At 35.4% G+C, this 16587-nt stretch overlaps 1 protein-coding gene across 4 annotated transcripts in view; it reads right to left on the bottom strand.

Annotated features, from left to right (window-relative positions):
* TTC29 (tetratricopeptide repeat domain 29) overlaps nt 1-16587 on the bottom strand; it is a 179814-nt gene that overhangs the window by 64233 nt on the left and 98994 nt on the right. For all 4 annotated transcript variants that reach the window (XM_072335725.1, XM_072335727.1, XM_072335726.1 and 1 more), the window contains 2 exons: nt 7513-7725; nt 6143-6228 (listed from right to left, as the gene is read on the bottom strand). In XM_072335725.1, the coding sequence (XP_072191826.1) occupies nt 6143-6228; nt 7513-7725 (299 nt within the window). The remainder of the gene's footprint in view (nt 1-6142; nt 6229-7512; nt 7726-16587) is intronic.

Genomic DNA, 16587 nt, shown 5'->3' with positions numbered 1-16587 from the left:
ATGAATCTCTTGATATTGTGGCACTACCTATTATTATTATTTACATGCCTCAGCATGTAAATTCTTATTAATGTTGCACTCTAACCCCTAACAGTTTTTCTACAAACTAGTGTGGTGTTTGTGTGTACAAGCATGAATTGAAAACAAACACACAAATTGATGACCTCCACACATAGCTCCCAAAATTGGGGTTTTAAACTCATATTCAGATTTCTGAGAGCACTAGTGGTAACATAGTCTTAAAATTTGGAAAAGGTCTTACAGATTTATTTAATGGAATGTGCAATCAAATCTTCTTGTTGTTCTGGGGTGTATCATAGTATCATAGTATCATAGTATTGTGCGAGTTGGAAGAGACCTTAGAGATCATCGAGTCCAACTCCCGGGTTTCGAGCCCTCTGTGTAGCAGAGCGGCACTTCTACCCCCTGCTCCACAGGGGGGATTCGAACCCGGGCCCCCTGGTGTTGCAAACGGGAATTCTACCGCTGCGCCACCGGGGCACACAAATGTACGATTACATTCGAAATCATAGCAGCTGACATAAAAATCCACACATTTATGGCGTTTTGGTCACCAGTCTTAGAGAATGCGAGACTCCTGAAGAATAAGGTTAACATCAATAACTCATTATCGCATTCAATGTTGCTATGGCAAAACATGGAAAACAAGGAAATAATCTGAAAATCTTCAGATTGGCTTGTAATGCATGAAGTAATGGGTTTGGTTTTTCTGTTTTTGTTTGCTTATTTTTTCTTTTTATTTTTTTTAACACATTTCATTTTTTCTTGCTTATGCTCTATAATTGTTGTGTAACTTGACTGTTGTAATTCTGCAGCAGCGCTGCATTTAAAGACTGTTTTATCACAAAGTTTATTCTTACTGCACATCTATCCTGACAGAAATCCAGTTTACTGAGGGGAGCTATTCTGATGCCATTAACCAAGCAAAATGTAATTTGAACAACAGGCTCAGAAGGAAAATAATACCATGTTCTTAGGCAATTATGGTGGACATCATACCACCAAGGTTCCAATTTGTGTGGTATACAGAAAGGTACTGAAGGAAAACAATGTAATTACATATCAGAACTATTGGGTATATTTTTTATTCAAGTTTTCAAGAAACTGGCTCAGATAGGAAAACAACCATCTAAAATAAACCAATAGAAGAAATCCTTCCTTGACTAGAATACTAACTTTCATACCCAAAATAAAGTTATATCTTTCTTCCTCTTTAAAAATAAAGCGCAAAATTAACAGAAAAAAATTAATCAAATGATCAGACACTCACTTCTTCCCTGAAGTTTCATGTCTTCTTTAGTATTCTCAGCTCAGTTTGTTATTTCTTCTATCAGCATTTGAGGCAATGTATTTTGTCAGGGTAAAGTTTAGTAGCAGTACTAAGTGTTCTCATATAATTGTGTTTGTTAGAGAATCACACAGAATCACACAATTTTAGGGGTTGGAAGGGACCTCAAGAGATCACTGGATTCAACCCGCTGCTAAAGCAGACTCCCTGCAATAGGTTGCACAGGTAGGCATCCAGACAGGTCTTGAATATCTGCATAGAAGGAGACTCCATAGCCTCTCTGGGCAGTTCTTCCTCATGTTAGTACAGAGCTTCCTATGTTCAAGTTTTAGCCCATTGCTCCTTGTCCTATTGCTACACATACTGAGAAGAACGTGGCCTCCCACCTCCCTTAGATATTTATAAAAGTTGATCAGATCCCACTCAGTCCTCTTTTCCCCAGACTGAACAGACCCAGGTTACTCAGTCCTTTATCATCTTTGTGGCCCTCCACTGGACTCCTTCTAGGAGATCCCTGTCTTTTTTGAACTGGGAAGCCTAGAACTGGACACAGTGTTCTAAATGTGGCCTCAGCAGGGCAGGGATGTTCATCCCATCAATGCCTGGCAGCAGGGGTACCTCCCAGAAACAATAAATTATATTAGTTGCAAAATTGGCTCACTAATCCCAGACCTTCAATAAGAAAACCTTTCTCAGTATATAATCCATTGCCAGTGTCAAGATCAGTCAGAAGTGCTTACAGTCAATATTGACTCAGGTTTTTGTCTAGTCTTCTATTCCTTAGCTAAGAAAAAGACAGATTTTCTATTTGAGCACAGTTTTAATGAAAATTTAAAACCCGCTCCAATAAAAGTGAGGCCTCTAGGAATTATGAGAACATTTCTTAAACTTGTATATGACCCCATTTTCAATGCTGTGAAAGTTATGCACCATCACAATGGCTAAATACCAACTACAAATGAATAAGGCTTGATGAAAAAAAAGGAAGTTTGAAATCATTTCCATTATCTACTATCTTTTGATGCGTTTTGTGGGCCCCCACTTAAATGTTTCTTAGTGACATCAGTGAAAGCTTAAATCTCAACTTGGATTTCTATCCAGACACTACTTGCAGAAGCGTGTCTTGAGGTTCAGCCTCCTAGTAATGCAATAGGATAGTAAGCAAACCTCAGAGAAATTATGCTCACTCTTCTAAATCAGCTTTTACAAGACATGGGAAAAAAAGAATATAACGTAGTCTACTTTTTTGAACTCTTTTACTGGTTAGGATCCTCCTGGAACTGTAAAGTCTTTTAGACATATGGCTGTTTTTATATAATTAAGAATAACAGATACAGTTAGATAAAATATACCGTGTACACTAACTTTAGAATATCTGCCTTCCAAGTACATTTACTTACATTCTCTCTACTTGAATGAGTTAAAATTTTCAGGTTTTTTAGATACAGACTTTTTTTCAGAAATTAACGTTATGGTCATAAATCACCTCTGATTACTTTAATAGGGTCATTTTGAATGTGAAGATGCCTTTATAAGTTCATAAATTTTCTTGATAATTTTATGCCTGTGGCTTGTATACCATAATTCTGACAATTGATGCACGTGGCATTATGTCATAAATTACCACATTTATTTTGGCACGAGTTGCAGTACTCAAGAACATTGCTCCTATTATTTAAATATGTAACATAACTGAGGCACAGTATTCAGTATCCAAAATAAAGGAACACAAATGCTCAGAAAGGTGTAGGAGCTGGAATTTTCCTGGTAATCTGAGATGCAATTAACTGAAAGAGAAAAAGTCCTTGATGTCCAAGATTTGAAGTACTCTTAAAAGCCCAGTATATTAAAAAAATCCCACATTGAGAATTAGATTACAATGCCTAATGTGAGATTTTGAAGAATATACAATTGTTTCAGTTACAATTTTGCTTGTTATGTAAGTTGTAAGAAAAAACAAACAGTGACTTTCACTTTAAAATTAGGCTAGATGGAGAAATATCTCCAAGACAAACAAACAAACAACAAAAAAACCCTATAATGCTTAAGATAAAATCTGTATATTATCAGTACTATTAATATTTTGTGTCATATTTAGGGGAAATCAAATAGTCTTGGCTATAATCCGTATGACATGAAAAATATTATGAATCTACTATGCTGATGTTGGATATAATTAGTTCTCAGGCTTTTAAACTTGCACATCTTTATGTTTTTACACCTGAGGAGGTCCACTGAAATCTATCAAATATATCAAATAAAATTAATTTATACAGATGAAATTATGTTAAATTATACACCAAGTGCCTAGCAAACAAAAAATCCTTCTCCAACAAACACAGCCCATTCAATACAAAGTGACTGCACAATTTTGATGTAATAGGCTGCAGCTCAATCATTTCAACCTTTAATTACTGCATCAGATAATGAATATTTTGAACATATGCTTCTCCACTCTAGAAGACATGAATGAAAGAGAAACAAGTTTATATGCATGCTACTGTGTGTGTGTTGGGGGAGGGAGTAGCACGTTCAGTAGAAAAAGGAACCAAGTGGCAACAATTGGAGGAAATGGTATCTGTAACAGCTGCTCCTTTCAGATTCCCCTAGAAGGAGACTGCCTGAGGTGAACCACAGCACAAAAGGATAAAGAAGATGAAAACTGATGCAAAGCAGGAAAATAACTGCTGAGACCCCTGAGTCTACACCCGAGTAGTCCCAAGCTGTGTGGCAAGACCTCTTTAGCATGCTACAGAAGCTGGTGATGAACTACATATTACCATGAGGCAAACTGGCTCCTAGCAGTATTGTCTGCATGTTATGTGTAATGATAACCAGTGGTCCTCTGGGAATAGGATGCAATGATTTCATCTCCGTAAGCATCTGAGCTCCCCTTGGATACAGAGACCATTAAACTGAGAACAGAAGGGTAAATTTTAGGCAATGATTTCTAATTGGAGAGTGAAGACAACTTGTGCTCAAGAGCCCTGTCAACCCCTGATATTTTACTGCTCTCTGTACTGATGATTACTAAGGAGAAAAGGAACTAAAATGTTACCACTTTTTCTCAGTCCCATAACGCACAATATATTTCTGAATGAAAGTTATTCATAGGTTTGTTATTCAATCTCATTGGAGATGTCAGTATTTTAGGAATCTTTATTTATTCTGCAAAGTATTAATATTTTCATTAAAGATAAAATTCCATTTTATACCCTAACAAAATGTATCCATTTATGTTTTGTATTACAGAGAATTTATTTCTCCTTTAATTAAAACACATATTGCTTTCCATACCTGTCAGGTGTTTTTGTAAGACTAAAAGCACAACACTTTATGTACACACTTTAAATGAATAGTAGTGCATTACAAAATAGAAGGTTCCAGAATCTTCCTCAAAAAAGAAAAAAAGAAAAACCAACAACAACCAAAAACCCACAACCATACTGTGTGTAACAAAAAGAAATGAAACCTCCAAATGATTTCTGTAACTTTTTGGCAGAAGACCTGGGGGAACGATATAGGGAAAGAAGTAACTATAAAATTTAAGCAAAATGGACTCCAAGGAAACAATGCCAGAATGTCTAATATTTTTGATGCTTTCAAGGGTAGTTTGACCCTTTTTATAATACAGAGACTATATAGTCCTGTTCATTAATAAGTTTATAGTGTGATGGAGAGATCAAAGGCACATGCAGGCTTTGTTTAGATGATTTATTTGTCTTACTGCTCTTCATCATCCACACAACTTACTCTGACTCTCAGAAACTTAACAAGAAAAGTTGTTCAGGTAAAAATGTTTTATACATGTTGGTCAAAAGCCAGTGCAGATGAAACTTAAGCAAAAAACAACTCTAACCTAATCTTATCATGTTCAGTTGCGGACTTCATCTACAGCTGGGTAAGAGTAGGCTTTTTGGCTGCTGACTAGAAATTCGCTGTTTAAAACATACACATCCTACCTTTTGGAATGAGTTTGATTTAGACAGAAGAAAAGCCAATCAGCATTGAAGAATTATATGTATATGAATGGTCCAAACCTTTTGGAAAAATTGTATTATGAATTACTGAAAGCATATAGAAATATATTTCAAAAAAAATCTAAAACACGTCCTGTGCCACAGGAGCAAAGCAAGCAATGGGGAAATTCATAATCAGATCACTCCATGACTTCTATTGGTTTCTCTGAGAAAGATAAACTACCACAACAGAAACCACAAAGAATGTTCTCTATACAATTTGCTCATTAATAAAATACTGAGCAACTCCACAGATAAAGGAAGAAACTAAAATAGAAACTGTAATTTTCCAAATGAGTAGCAGCAATAATCATAGAACAAAACAAATATGTTTTTCCCACATTTTAAGAGGGTCACTGAAGATCTGTCTGATGACAGACGAATCAAGTTGTTATCTTTCTTTTCCCACTGACCTATGAAGAAGTGGAGAAACACTCCTTCCCCAGTTGTCACATGTAGAAGTTGCACTGTCTTTGAATGATTACATGTGCAAGGCTCAAGGGAAACATGAAAAGTGCAGCCTGAACTCATGCATCATCAGAAGAGATTACACCAACACTATAGCTTTTTACATCAAAAGCAATTCATGTTTCTTCCACATATTCTGAAAAGCTTAACATTTGGACTGACGGGTTAATTGTTGCTCACAGATACACTGTATCAAAATGAATTTCAAAAATAGTTTGCTTTAAAAAACAAACAAACAAAAAAATCATAACCAAATAAAACCTAAATAAAAATAGGCAAAATTGCTTTGTATGCACATAAAGAGAAAGGCTCTGAGAAAGCTAAAGCAATGTTAAAATAAACTTACTGATAATGCTGTCTTCTCTTCTCCAGCAAAATGATACACTAAACTTAAGCAATATGCAGCTTCTCCTTCCATTTTCTTATCACCTCCTAAAGTAAGGATTACAGTTACAGTTACCAGGTAGTCTTAACAAAATGACATACGCACAGACAAACCTTGCGGGTTGTTAAACAACATGTAGATGCTTATATACTGCAGTAAGTTTTTCCTTTCCCTTAGCTTTGTCTGTTATCTTTTTTTCCAAGAAAGATCTGTTTCTGTTTAGGCAGGTAATTAAAATTAGAGGCTAGGGGTTTAAACAAAGTTCAGCAAGAATGTTCAACATAGTCAGAGAAAATGTCTTAAAGTAAGTAATGCAGAACAATCAGCTTAATGTGCTGTAACATTCTCTGTCATGAATTGTTTAATAGAACTCTGTTCTCACATTAGAAAATACAATAAAATATATAGATAAAATAAAATATATAATGCATTCTAAGATACAAACAAACTATATTGACCTGCATACTTGGATATCAAGAGACAACTGTCAGTGGCCAGGCTAAGAGATCTGGGACATTTCAGCCCATGGAAGAGAAAGTTCAGGCAAGGGATCTCATTAATGTGTTCACAGAAGACTGATGAAAGGGTACAAAGATGGTGAAGTCAGGCTCTTCTAAGTGGTAGTCAGTGACAGGACAATGGGCAATTGGCACAGACTGTAATTCCATCTGAACACAAGACTTTCATACTGTGAAGGTAGTCAAACAATGGAAAATATTGCTCAGGGTGGTTATGGAGTCTCCACCTGCAGATATACTCAAAACTTGACTGGATGCTGTCCTAGGCAACCTGCTCTATCCAACTGTGAAGAGGATGGGATTTGATCTCCAGAGGCCTCTGACTCAGCTGCTCTGCAATTTTGTAATTGTCTTCAGGTTTCAAAGTATTTATACATACTAAGATATAAAGATGAAATCTTCCTTGGTTATGATAGAAAATTTCTTTTTGCAAGTGCTAAGTAAGTATGTAAAATGTAAAACAGTCATCAAGCAGACAATATCATTCAAAAACTGCCAAATCAACAATTTTGCTAACCAAAATCTCAATTGCTGGTTATGGGTTTACAGTTTTATACCATTGCTTCCAAAAAGTTTTTTTTTTTTTTTTTTTTTTTTGGAGATGAAGCTTTCAGAAATCTAAAAGATTCTATTATTGTCAGCAAGAAAGCTTTCCTGTTTTAGTGAGACCTGGAAGTATATGGATAGCAATTTTCTTTGACTTCCATAGGAAATAATACTCAGTTGAACACTTCACAATTTCTACTTTAGTCTTCAGAAAATCATAGCATGCCCATCAAATAAAAATACATGAAAATGTTATTTTATACCTACCAGTTTTTGCCATTCTGATAGCTTTTATTAATGTTTTGATGGCCTGCTCTTGTTCTTTGTTTTCTAGCATTTTGTCTGCTAGTAATATATAAATTCTCCAAAGATGCTCACATGCCAGTGAATTGTAAGTGTGGCCTGTCTCATTCTTCCATGTTGAACCTTCTGTTAGCTGGTAAAATGCTTCATAATGCTCAGCAGCCTTCATCACTTGACCTGAAAAATTACAGTCATAACTGCAACCAGTGTAATCAACAACATTTTGATAAGTTATTAGTACATCATTTTCTTATTGGAAAGTCAACTGCATCTCAATCAATTCACAGATTTCTCAGAAATCTTCAATAACTAACTTAGAAATCATTGGAAAAATTACCAGAAATATTGTACGTTTAACTTTTCACATTTTAAAAGTGCTTTCTTTGTGGATTCAGAGTGTTGGGGTCATATGATCCAGAGGATGCTACATTAGAACTTTCTAGAGAATAATCTGTTATAGGTTCATTAAAATGACCTTCATGAATCTTATATTAAAAAAAACCAAAACAAATGAAAAACCTGTATGTGTGCACAAGCAATCACGGTTTAAACTGTTCATCAAGATTTTTTTTTTCCATAATTAAAACACCAAAATATTTGCAGGAGAGAATGGAGAACAGGTGTATCAAAACTACAGAAAAGGGTCTTTACTCAAAAGAATTGATGAAAGAGCAAGACCCACTAATCCATTAAGTATTGAGCCTGATCTTCAAACCTAAGCTACTCAAACATCTTTCAGTGAAGAATTCACTTGAACATGTAAGTAATTCCTCCTTCTCCCCCTAGCTTCAGCTGGCTCCTTACTTATCTAGGCTTTCTGCACAATGGAAATTCAAAGTCCCTTGCAAGAACTAAAAAATTTCTGTATACATCATGAGTTACAGAAAAACCAGGAAGTAGGAAAGCTAAGACTCAATATATGAAACATACCCTGTAACCAGTTTTTGCACTGAATATTCTACAGCAAAGTAGAAATACAAAGGTGACATTTATTTAACTAGTTTGTATGTTTGTGACGGAGAGGTTCCGTCCTATAGATCATTAAAATATCAATTATTATTTGTATTAAAAATTGCAACAAATGATGAACATACACGTTTGCACTTAACACCTCTCATAGAACATGATCTCTAAGAAATAACTACTTTTTTTGCACACTGTTTTTAAAGTGCTGCATTCAGATTACTGAAAGAACTAGGAAGAATTAAGAAGGAAGGATGAAGGAGGGAGTTATTTTCTATTGGTAAGGAAGGAACAGAGAAAATGTTAGAGAATGGCCAGCTTTAGGCACTGTTAGGCAAAATGGAAACTAATTTTCCGGTCCCACAGCCAACCGAAGGCAATAGAACAGCTATGACAGATTCCTCTAATGAAGCTTAATTTAGATTTGTCTTCTCATATGTTACCCTTTCCTAACCATGTTTTCAACTTTGTAATATAAAATATAACCCTTAGCTTTAATAAAATTACTTTCATATTAACCTTTTCTGCTGATTGAAGTGAACTCAACTAAGACTGACAAGCACAAGAAAGTTGACTTTCAAAAAAGCAACTTTAATTCAACTTATGTAACTGTCACAGAAAAAAAATCATTTTAGAGCTCTGCAACCTTTGATACATGTAAGTGTCCCAGAGGACACAGGAAAAGTGCTGAAGACTGAAATGCAAATGAAAAGGAGGACATCCTACAGCAGACATTATTTGATTCCAGCATTGCTGAGGACAGATACTGGAGAGATGGCCTAAAACATGGGTAAAAGCCTTTTATTGCCGCAATAACTAGAAGACCCTTTAAACAGACAGGAAAACACATACATATTCTTAACAAAATAACACATGCTTGACATAAGACTGTACAAACAGAAATGCAAAGTGAAATTATCATAATAAAAAAATTAAAGAGGATTCAACGACAGTAAATGTAGCAGGAAATGGACATGCAGACTTACTAAACCCAAATTAAAAAACTTCTATTCTTAAGAGATTTCCAATTTTTGTTTGGGTTTCTGTCTATCCAGCTAACTTCTGAAGGCAAATAAAACTCAGAAATCAATAGAATCGGAGTTATCCAAGTTGCTAAACACAGATTTTAGATAGTAATTGTAAAAGCTAGTGTTGTTCTTTTAACAAAGAATGGAAAGATGGACTTAAGTTTAATTTTATTAGCTAGATATGGCATGTTATCCACTTGGGTATTCACAAGAACAGAGTCCTCAGTGGAATTCTCACAAGCCTACAAACAAACGGATTGTCCTTTTTAAAGGATATCACTATGCATTTGTGCTCCAGTTTCACTGCATTTGTAACAGATTCTCTAGAATTAGAGGGTTTGATTCATGTATAAGTAAAAAACTTCCAATAGGAATGGGAAGCAAAAAACTCACAGAGAAAACAGCTTGGTCTGTAATCTGAAACTGAACACAGTAGCTTTCTTGTTAGACTCTTAAATACAATCTCTTAGAGAGATGCAGCATTCTTGTTCACTATACACACATTCTTTGGGCATCCCCCAGAACTACTGTTTAGATTATGAGAACTATCAGATACGTTAATTTCTACCCATGCTCCCCCACTTGCAGCATCCCCTTGAGAAAGTTTCTGCCAGACTGGAAATTGGACTCATATATTCCATATATCCCACAGTTCTTAAGAGTTGACCTAACCATAAGAGCTTTGACCTGGCATTCTTTTTGCCAGATCTCAGTAAAACCTCTTTAGAGAACAATCCATCTACGTCAAGCTTCAAAAAAGCAGTATTTTCTTTTATGGTAGGTACACAAATGGAACTACAGTAAAACACATTTGGTTTCATTGGACTACCCAGAAAGACTGTAAAGTAAAAAAGTAACTCAATATAGTTATAGAAACGCCAAAAGAAGATGCTGAGGGAAAACAAAACAAAACAAAACAGCAACACAACTAGTTTTAAAAATAGCCGCCAAAACTCCCTGAGCAAGAGAGGGATGGAGCCTGAAAGCCCTTACATGGATGGAAAATTCCTAACTGAAGACTCTTTAAAACAACAGTATCAATTTTCAACCTGCAGACTTCTCAGATTTATGGAAGGTAAAACATTTTTGATTTTCAAATGCATTCCTCTATCAGAATTACCTGAAATCCCTCCTACTCACTGGCAAATGTCACACCAGACTATTTCTTTAAACCATAATGTTTATGTGAACTTCAAAGGCTTGTGGGAAAATATTGTCTTCAGGAGGATGGTGGTTTTATTCACTCTGATGAGTCAGTTCACCTGGAATTGCTTTCAACACTGAATTCTGATTCTTAAACACATAACTACTGTAATTTTAAAGACACACGAACAGGTAGATGCTACATAAAAATCTTGAAAAGCACTGGGAAATAAGACAATTATAGGGCATTGCCGACAATAAGAATATTTAGTGGAAAGGCAGAATTTTAATGTTTTTTGTTGCTAATTGAAGAAAAATGAGTAAAATTAGAAGAAAAGAGTAGGAAAATAATTTCAAATAGTTTGTAGAAGTATACCTTTTATATCTCTAAAACTTCAAACAGAACATCTACAAAGTGTCTCTAATATGACCATGGTTGAAAGATCTACTTGCAAAATATTCCACAAAAACAGTATACCTATTTTCAGTCAACAACATTAATAGCTATTACACATTTCTTCTTCCCACTGGCACGAAGTATGGACTAAATGGAGATCAAGAATCTTTGACAACTCTTCCTCTTTTATAAAAGGAATCAAAAACCAGAAATGAAATTCCTACAACATTATCTACTACCACTGCTTAAGTGTTGCAGTTCAGTGGAATTTATGGCATAACAAAAGGTTACTATTAGCAATAGTCTAATTTTCTTATTTTGCCACATTATAATGCAGCTAGTAAAGAATCTGTTTTAAACAATTATATGAATAAAAAAGACCTTACTCAGCCATTGTCAACTTTTGGAAATAATGCAGCAACCTCATATGTATGAACAAAGATTTGCGCTACAGTTTTTACTAAACTGAGTTTCTTAGAAAGAATAATAAAAAATAAATAAATAGATCTCTTCATTCAAGCAAAATAACTTGATGTAATTTTGTAAATTCTGAAGGGAAATGTTTTCATGTTATCTAAAATTTCCTCTGTAATTCCCTTTTCTAAAACTCTCTCAAGAAGTGTATATTTATTATGTCAAAATAGATATTTTGGACAAATTTCAGCCAAAAGGTTGACTACTACTTTGCATGTTGGGATTTTTTTTTTTTTTTAGTAGAAAGATTGACTAGATATTAACACAAATGGGTTTAAATGTGAAGCTGCCATAAAAGCAGGCACATAAATGTAATTCTCCCAGCCGCTATTTTGATGCACATTTTTGATTCCATGAATATTTTATGAAATGGCCCAAACTAAAGCCATATAACATTCCTGCATTACTGATGCTTGCGCCCGTAAGCTACAAACATTAGAGGCATGATTGAGTGCATTAAAATGAACTCATTCAGCAGTGCATTGATTACTTGAGAGAGAAAGAAAAAAAAAGAAGTTACCCTCACTTAAAAAAACAGCATACAAACATGAAGTTTTCAACACAGAAATTAAAGACAGCAGATTTGAATAATATTGTATTTAATAAATGAATGCAGTGCAAAACTGCCTGAAATTCCTTATATGCAAAGCTGACATTAATTAGGTGAGATGTTAATTAGGTCCACAGATTGCTTCCAGTAGTGTACAGGTAATTTAAAATGCCACAATCTGCTAAACGCACTGACTGACCTGTTCTAGTGCCATGCCTCAGCAGTACTCAGAGAGCAGCTAATGATTCCCTTTTCTACCAGCTTGTACATTTAGCAATGAAAATCATGTCACAGAAACTGTTGTTAAAGAAGTCACAGGGCTGTTAGGAGCACTAGTATATATTCAGAAAGCACATTCAATTCTAAATTGTAAACATTTGTTGAGGACTTTAGAAAATAGTCCACTTTAGCTCTAAACAAGAACTGAAAGGAACAATAAAGTTCACAATAAAATTCTGGCATGTTTTAGTCTAAAACTAGGACATCTTTCACCATATCCCATGGACTTACAATCTACTACCAGTAGCAGTTAATGATAGCAAAAAAGAAAAAAAGTCATTGCCATTTAAAAGATGTAGGTCTACATTTCAGTTTAACTGCTTGAACTATTTGTATTATTTTTATTACCTACATTCAGTTATGATAATTATGCTAGCACTATTCAGGATGAAGTAAGTTAAAAATCTTGCATTGTGGCCTTCCAGTACTTGAAGGGAGTGTATAAACATGAGGAGGAATGACTGTTTACATGGTTGGATAGTGATAGGACAAGGGGAAATGGTTTTAAACTAAGAGGAGATTTAGGTTAGAGATTAGGAGGAAGTTTTTCACACAGAGGGTGGTGACACAATGGAACAGGTTGCCCAGAGAGGTTGTGGATGCCCCATCCCTGAAGGCATTCAAGGCCAGGCTGGACATAACTCTGGGTAGCATGATCTGGTGGTTAGTGACTCTGCCCATGGCAGGGGGTTTGAAACTGGATGAACTTTGAGGTCCTTTTTAACCCAGGCCATTCTATGATTCTATGATATGATCTGATTCCAGATTGAGCCACTATCTACAGAATTTATAAGCCTTCATTCAACAGGGGTACATTGGGAGATGGAAGAAAAAGCTCACAAGAATTATTGCAAAAAAGCTCTTATTGAGTTGAATCATCCTGTAATCCTGAGGTAAAACGAATTGTACAGAGGTCACTGAGAACCCAAGATTATTGAGTAGTCTGCAAAAATGAGACAAAAATATATGAAGGAGATTGAAGATAATTTTGCTCTTCTATAGTTCAACAAGGTCTCTCTAAAACACAACTGATCATCAGACACAAATCAGGGCAAGCGCTTTTAAGGTAAACAGTTATCTGCATCTACTTGTTATTTGCATCTACAGGTATTTACATCTACAGGAGCTCAGCATTTTTCAGGAAGATGGCAAAGGGAATTTGAGCCAAATAACTTGGGCAGTTTGAAAGAATATTATAGTACACACATTGGCTCATCATGGTGTATTCTGACCAATTTTCCTGTTTGGAAATATATTAGAAGATCTCTCCCAAGTGTATAAGAAGCTCAAGATCAACTGAAAAGCTGCCAGAGCAGTACAAGGCTTGAGGCTTGTAAGTAAGGAGATGTGAGGGAAGTTGAGCATCACATAGCCTTGATACATTCTTGGTGTACTGCAATGCAAAAACAGTATTTTTTGCTTCCTTGCCTACACTGAAAACTACAGGGCATTGGTAATGCAATTGAAAGAATGATGTTAGTTGAGTGTATTCAAAAAGAAAAATAAAATCACAGAAATCCAATGAGATCTAGATCACTGTACATACAGTGTATATACACTCTAGTCCCCTGAAGTTTGAAATTACTCGCCTTTAAAGCTCACATACCTATACCTATACAAAGTAGTGGGCATTGCATATTACAAAATCCACACTTGGGCTAGTCACATCATAAAATTTAAGTATGGTTTGAGTTGAAAGGGACCTTTTTAAAGACCAGTGAATTCCAACCCTCTGGCCATGAGGAAGGGATATATTCCACAAGACCAAGCTACTATCTGGCCTTGAGCACTTGCAGAGATGGGGTATCCACATCTCCTCTGGTCAACCTGTTCTAGTGCATCACCACCTTCATTATAAAAAAATTATTTCCAATACATTACCTAAATCTACCCTATCATAGATTAAGACTGCAACCCCTTGTCCTATCACTACATTCCCTGATAATGAGAAATTCTCCAGCTTTCCTGGAGGCCCCCTTTAGGTGCTGGATGGCCACAGTAACATCTCCCAGGAGCCTTCTCTTCTTCACACTGAACAACCACAACTCTCTCAGTCTGTCTTCAAAAGAGAGGTGCTCCAGTCCTCTGATCATCCTTGTGGCCTTTCTCTGAAACACCTCTAACAGAACCACATCTTTATTACGCTGGGGATCCCAGAGCTGAATTCAGTACTGCAGACTGGGTTGTACAGTAGTGGAATGAGGTGGAAAGTTGGAAAGTCACCTGCCTAGAGATGCTAGCTATACTTTTATTGTATTATATTATAGGACATCCTCATATTAAGGTAAAAAAAAAAAAATTAAAATAAAAAAGCTTTAAAAACTTGTTTAAAGGGCTGAGACACCTCACAAGCTAGGGACAACACTAGTATCTGTGGTTACTTGTCTGTTTGCTCCCTAATCCCTTCTCCTGCTGCTGCTATGAAAGCTGCTCAGAAAGGATCTCCCCCAGGCAGCTGAAATGACAGCTGCTCTGGGGATAGTTTACTGTGGACCAGCAAGAGAAAAGCCTGGAATTAACTGAAGGGTACATTACCAGAAGAAGAGCTGTTCTGAAAAAAAAACTTCTTGTTCTCAAAAGAAAGCATAAGTAGTACAAGAGAAACAGGTACTGTTGTAAAGGTGCCAGGAACAAGTATCTTTTTGACTTTATTCCAATTAGTACATCAGCCCCTGTACCCTCAAAATTCTCAGTTGGCTCCAGCCCTTCTTAAGTTGCCTCTGGCTCTACATAAAACCTCTCTCAGATTTTCTCTGAGATGCGTGGCTTCTCTCTGGATCTATTACCACAACTCACAGTAACTCTACAAAGAAAATCTGGCATGAATCATACGATTTCTCCCATGCAATCAAATGCTTTCCTCAGTTTAAATAATTTTTTTTTTTAATGATTAGATTTTGTTCAGATTCTACCCTGTTACTTTCCACAGCTTCCAATAATAATATTGGGTGCAATGTTCAGTGCTCTGTTGTGGAGATTTCTTCATCAAAATGATGCTTTGAGTGGCAGCTTGGACTAATGACCTCCTACGGTCTCTTCAGACTTGCAGTATATCATATTCTGGAGTGTACATTTTTATGTATGTTTGTTTTACACATACATATTACTGTAATGGCTGTGGAAATCCCATTGACAACAGCTTTACTCTCAGAAGCTCTTCATCCCAGAGAAGGTACCTCTGGAAATACTATTTCCTCTAACCATTAATGAAAGGTAACACTGCCTCCAGGAAAGTTTATCTAATATGATGGCAATTGCCAGTTCAGCTGCAGTAGTCCAAGACCTTGCAAAGCTTTAAAGTAAAAAAATTCTGTTAGTGAGTGGGCAGCTTTGAATGAACCTTCATCTCAGTACTACTCATTAAGCAGTAAATAATTAAAATACTCTGGAAAAGACAGGTAAAATACAAGCAGCAATGTCAGTAATAGACATGAAAGGGAAGAGAGGGAAAAAGAATTTAAAAAAGCAAAGAAATAATTCATTTGAAGTTTTAATAAAGTTTCATTTGCAGTCTTGTTTAAAGATATATCAGACTTTAGGGATGTAACCTAATTACATTTTTATTCTAAGTTCTATTCAAAGACCCTAGACTCTGAATCTTTAACACAGATCAAACATAGTATAATTTACTCATGGCTATCAATACTTTAAAATGATCTCTTCATTAATCTGATAATGATCTGGGCATGCACATAAAGCAAACAGCAACATTTGACACAAAAAACATAGATAAAGAGTATGATTCTTATAGATGTGTATACATACATAGGTTATGAGTCACACATTATATTCAAGTGCATTTAAGTTTTTTTTTCAAAACTATTTCTCAAAAAATAACTCAGTGTTCAAGATAAACAACAGCAACACTTTAGTAATTTTAAGGATTATCTGAAATTGAATTTTACAATCACCAAATACCTACAAACAGAAACTAACAACATTCTTTATTTATTTTTTGGTATATGTCATAAAACCTCTATGAAGAACCTCTCATTCCAAAGAAAGAATACAGATTTGTCCCCAGGTGTTATATGAAAACCGAAATTCCCTATTCATAGAATTAGCAGGAGAAAGTTGTAGTGCTGGTGAAAGAGTTAAGGAGGCTTTTAACAAATGTGTTGATTTTTTTCCTAATGTAAAGAATATTGCTTCTTCCTAGTGTTTAATAGTAAGCGTTGGTTTAAATCAACTGAAGGAGAAGAACT

The sequence above is a fragment of the Excalfactoria chinensis genome, chromosome 4 (genome assembly GCF_039878825.1).
Source record: "Excalfactoria chinensis isolate bCotChi1 chromosome 4, bCotChi1.hap2, whole genome shotgun sequence".
In the NCBI taxonomy this organism is placed as follows: domain Eukaryota; kingdom Metazoa; phylum Chordata; class Aves; order Galliformes; family Phasianidae; genus Excalfactoria; species Excalfactoria chinensis.
Note: the sequence above shows the minus strand (reverse complement) of the source record. Positions and strands in the feature narration are given on the sequence as shown.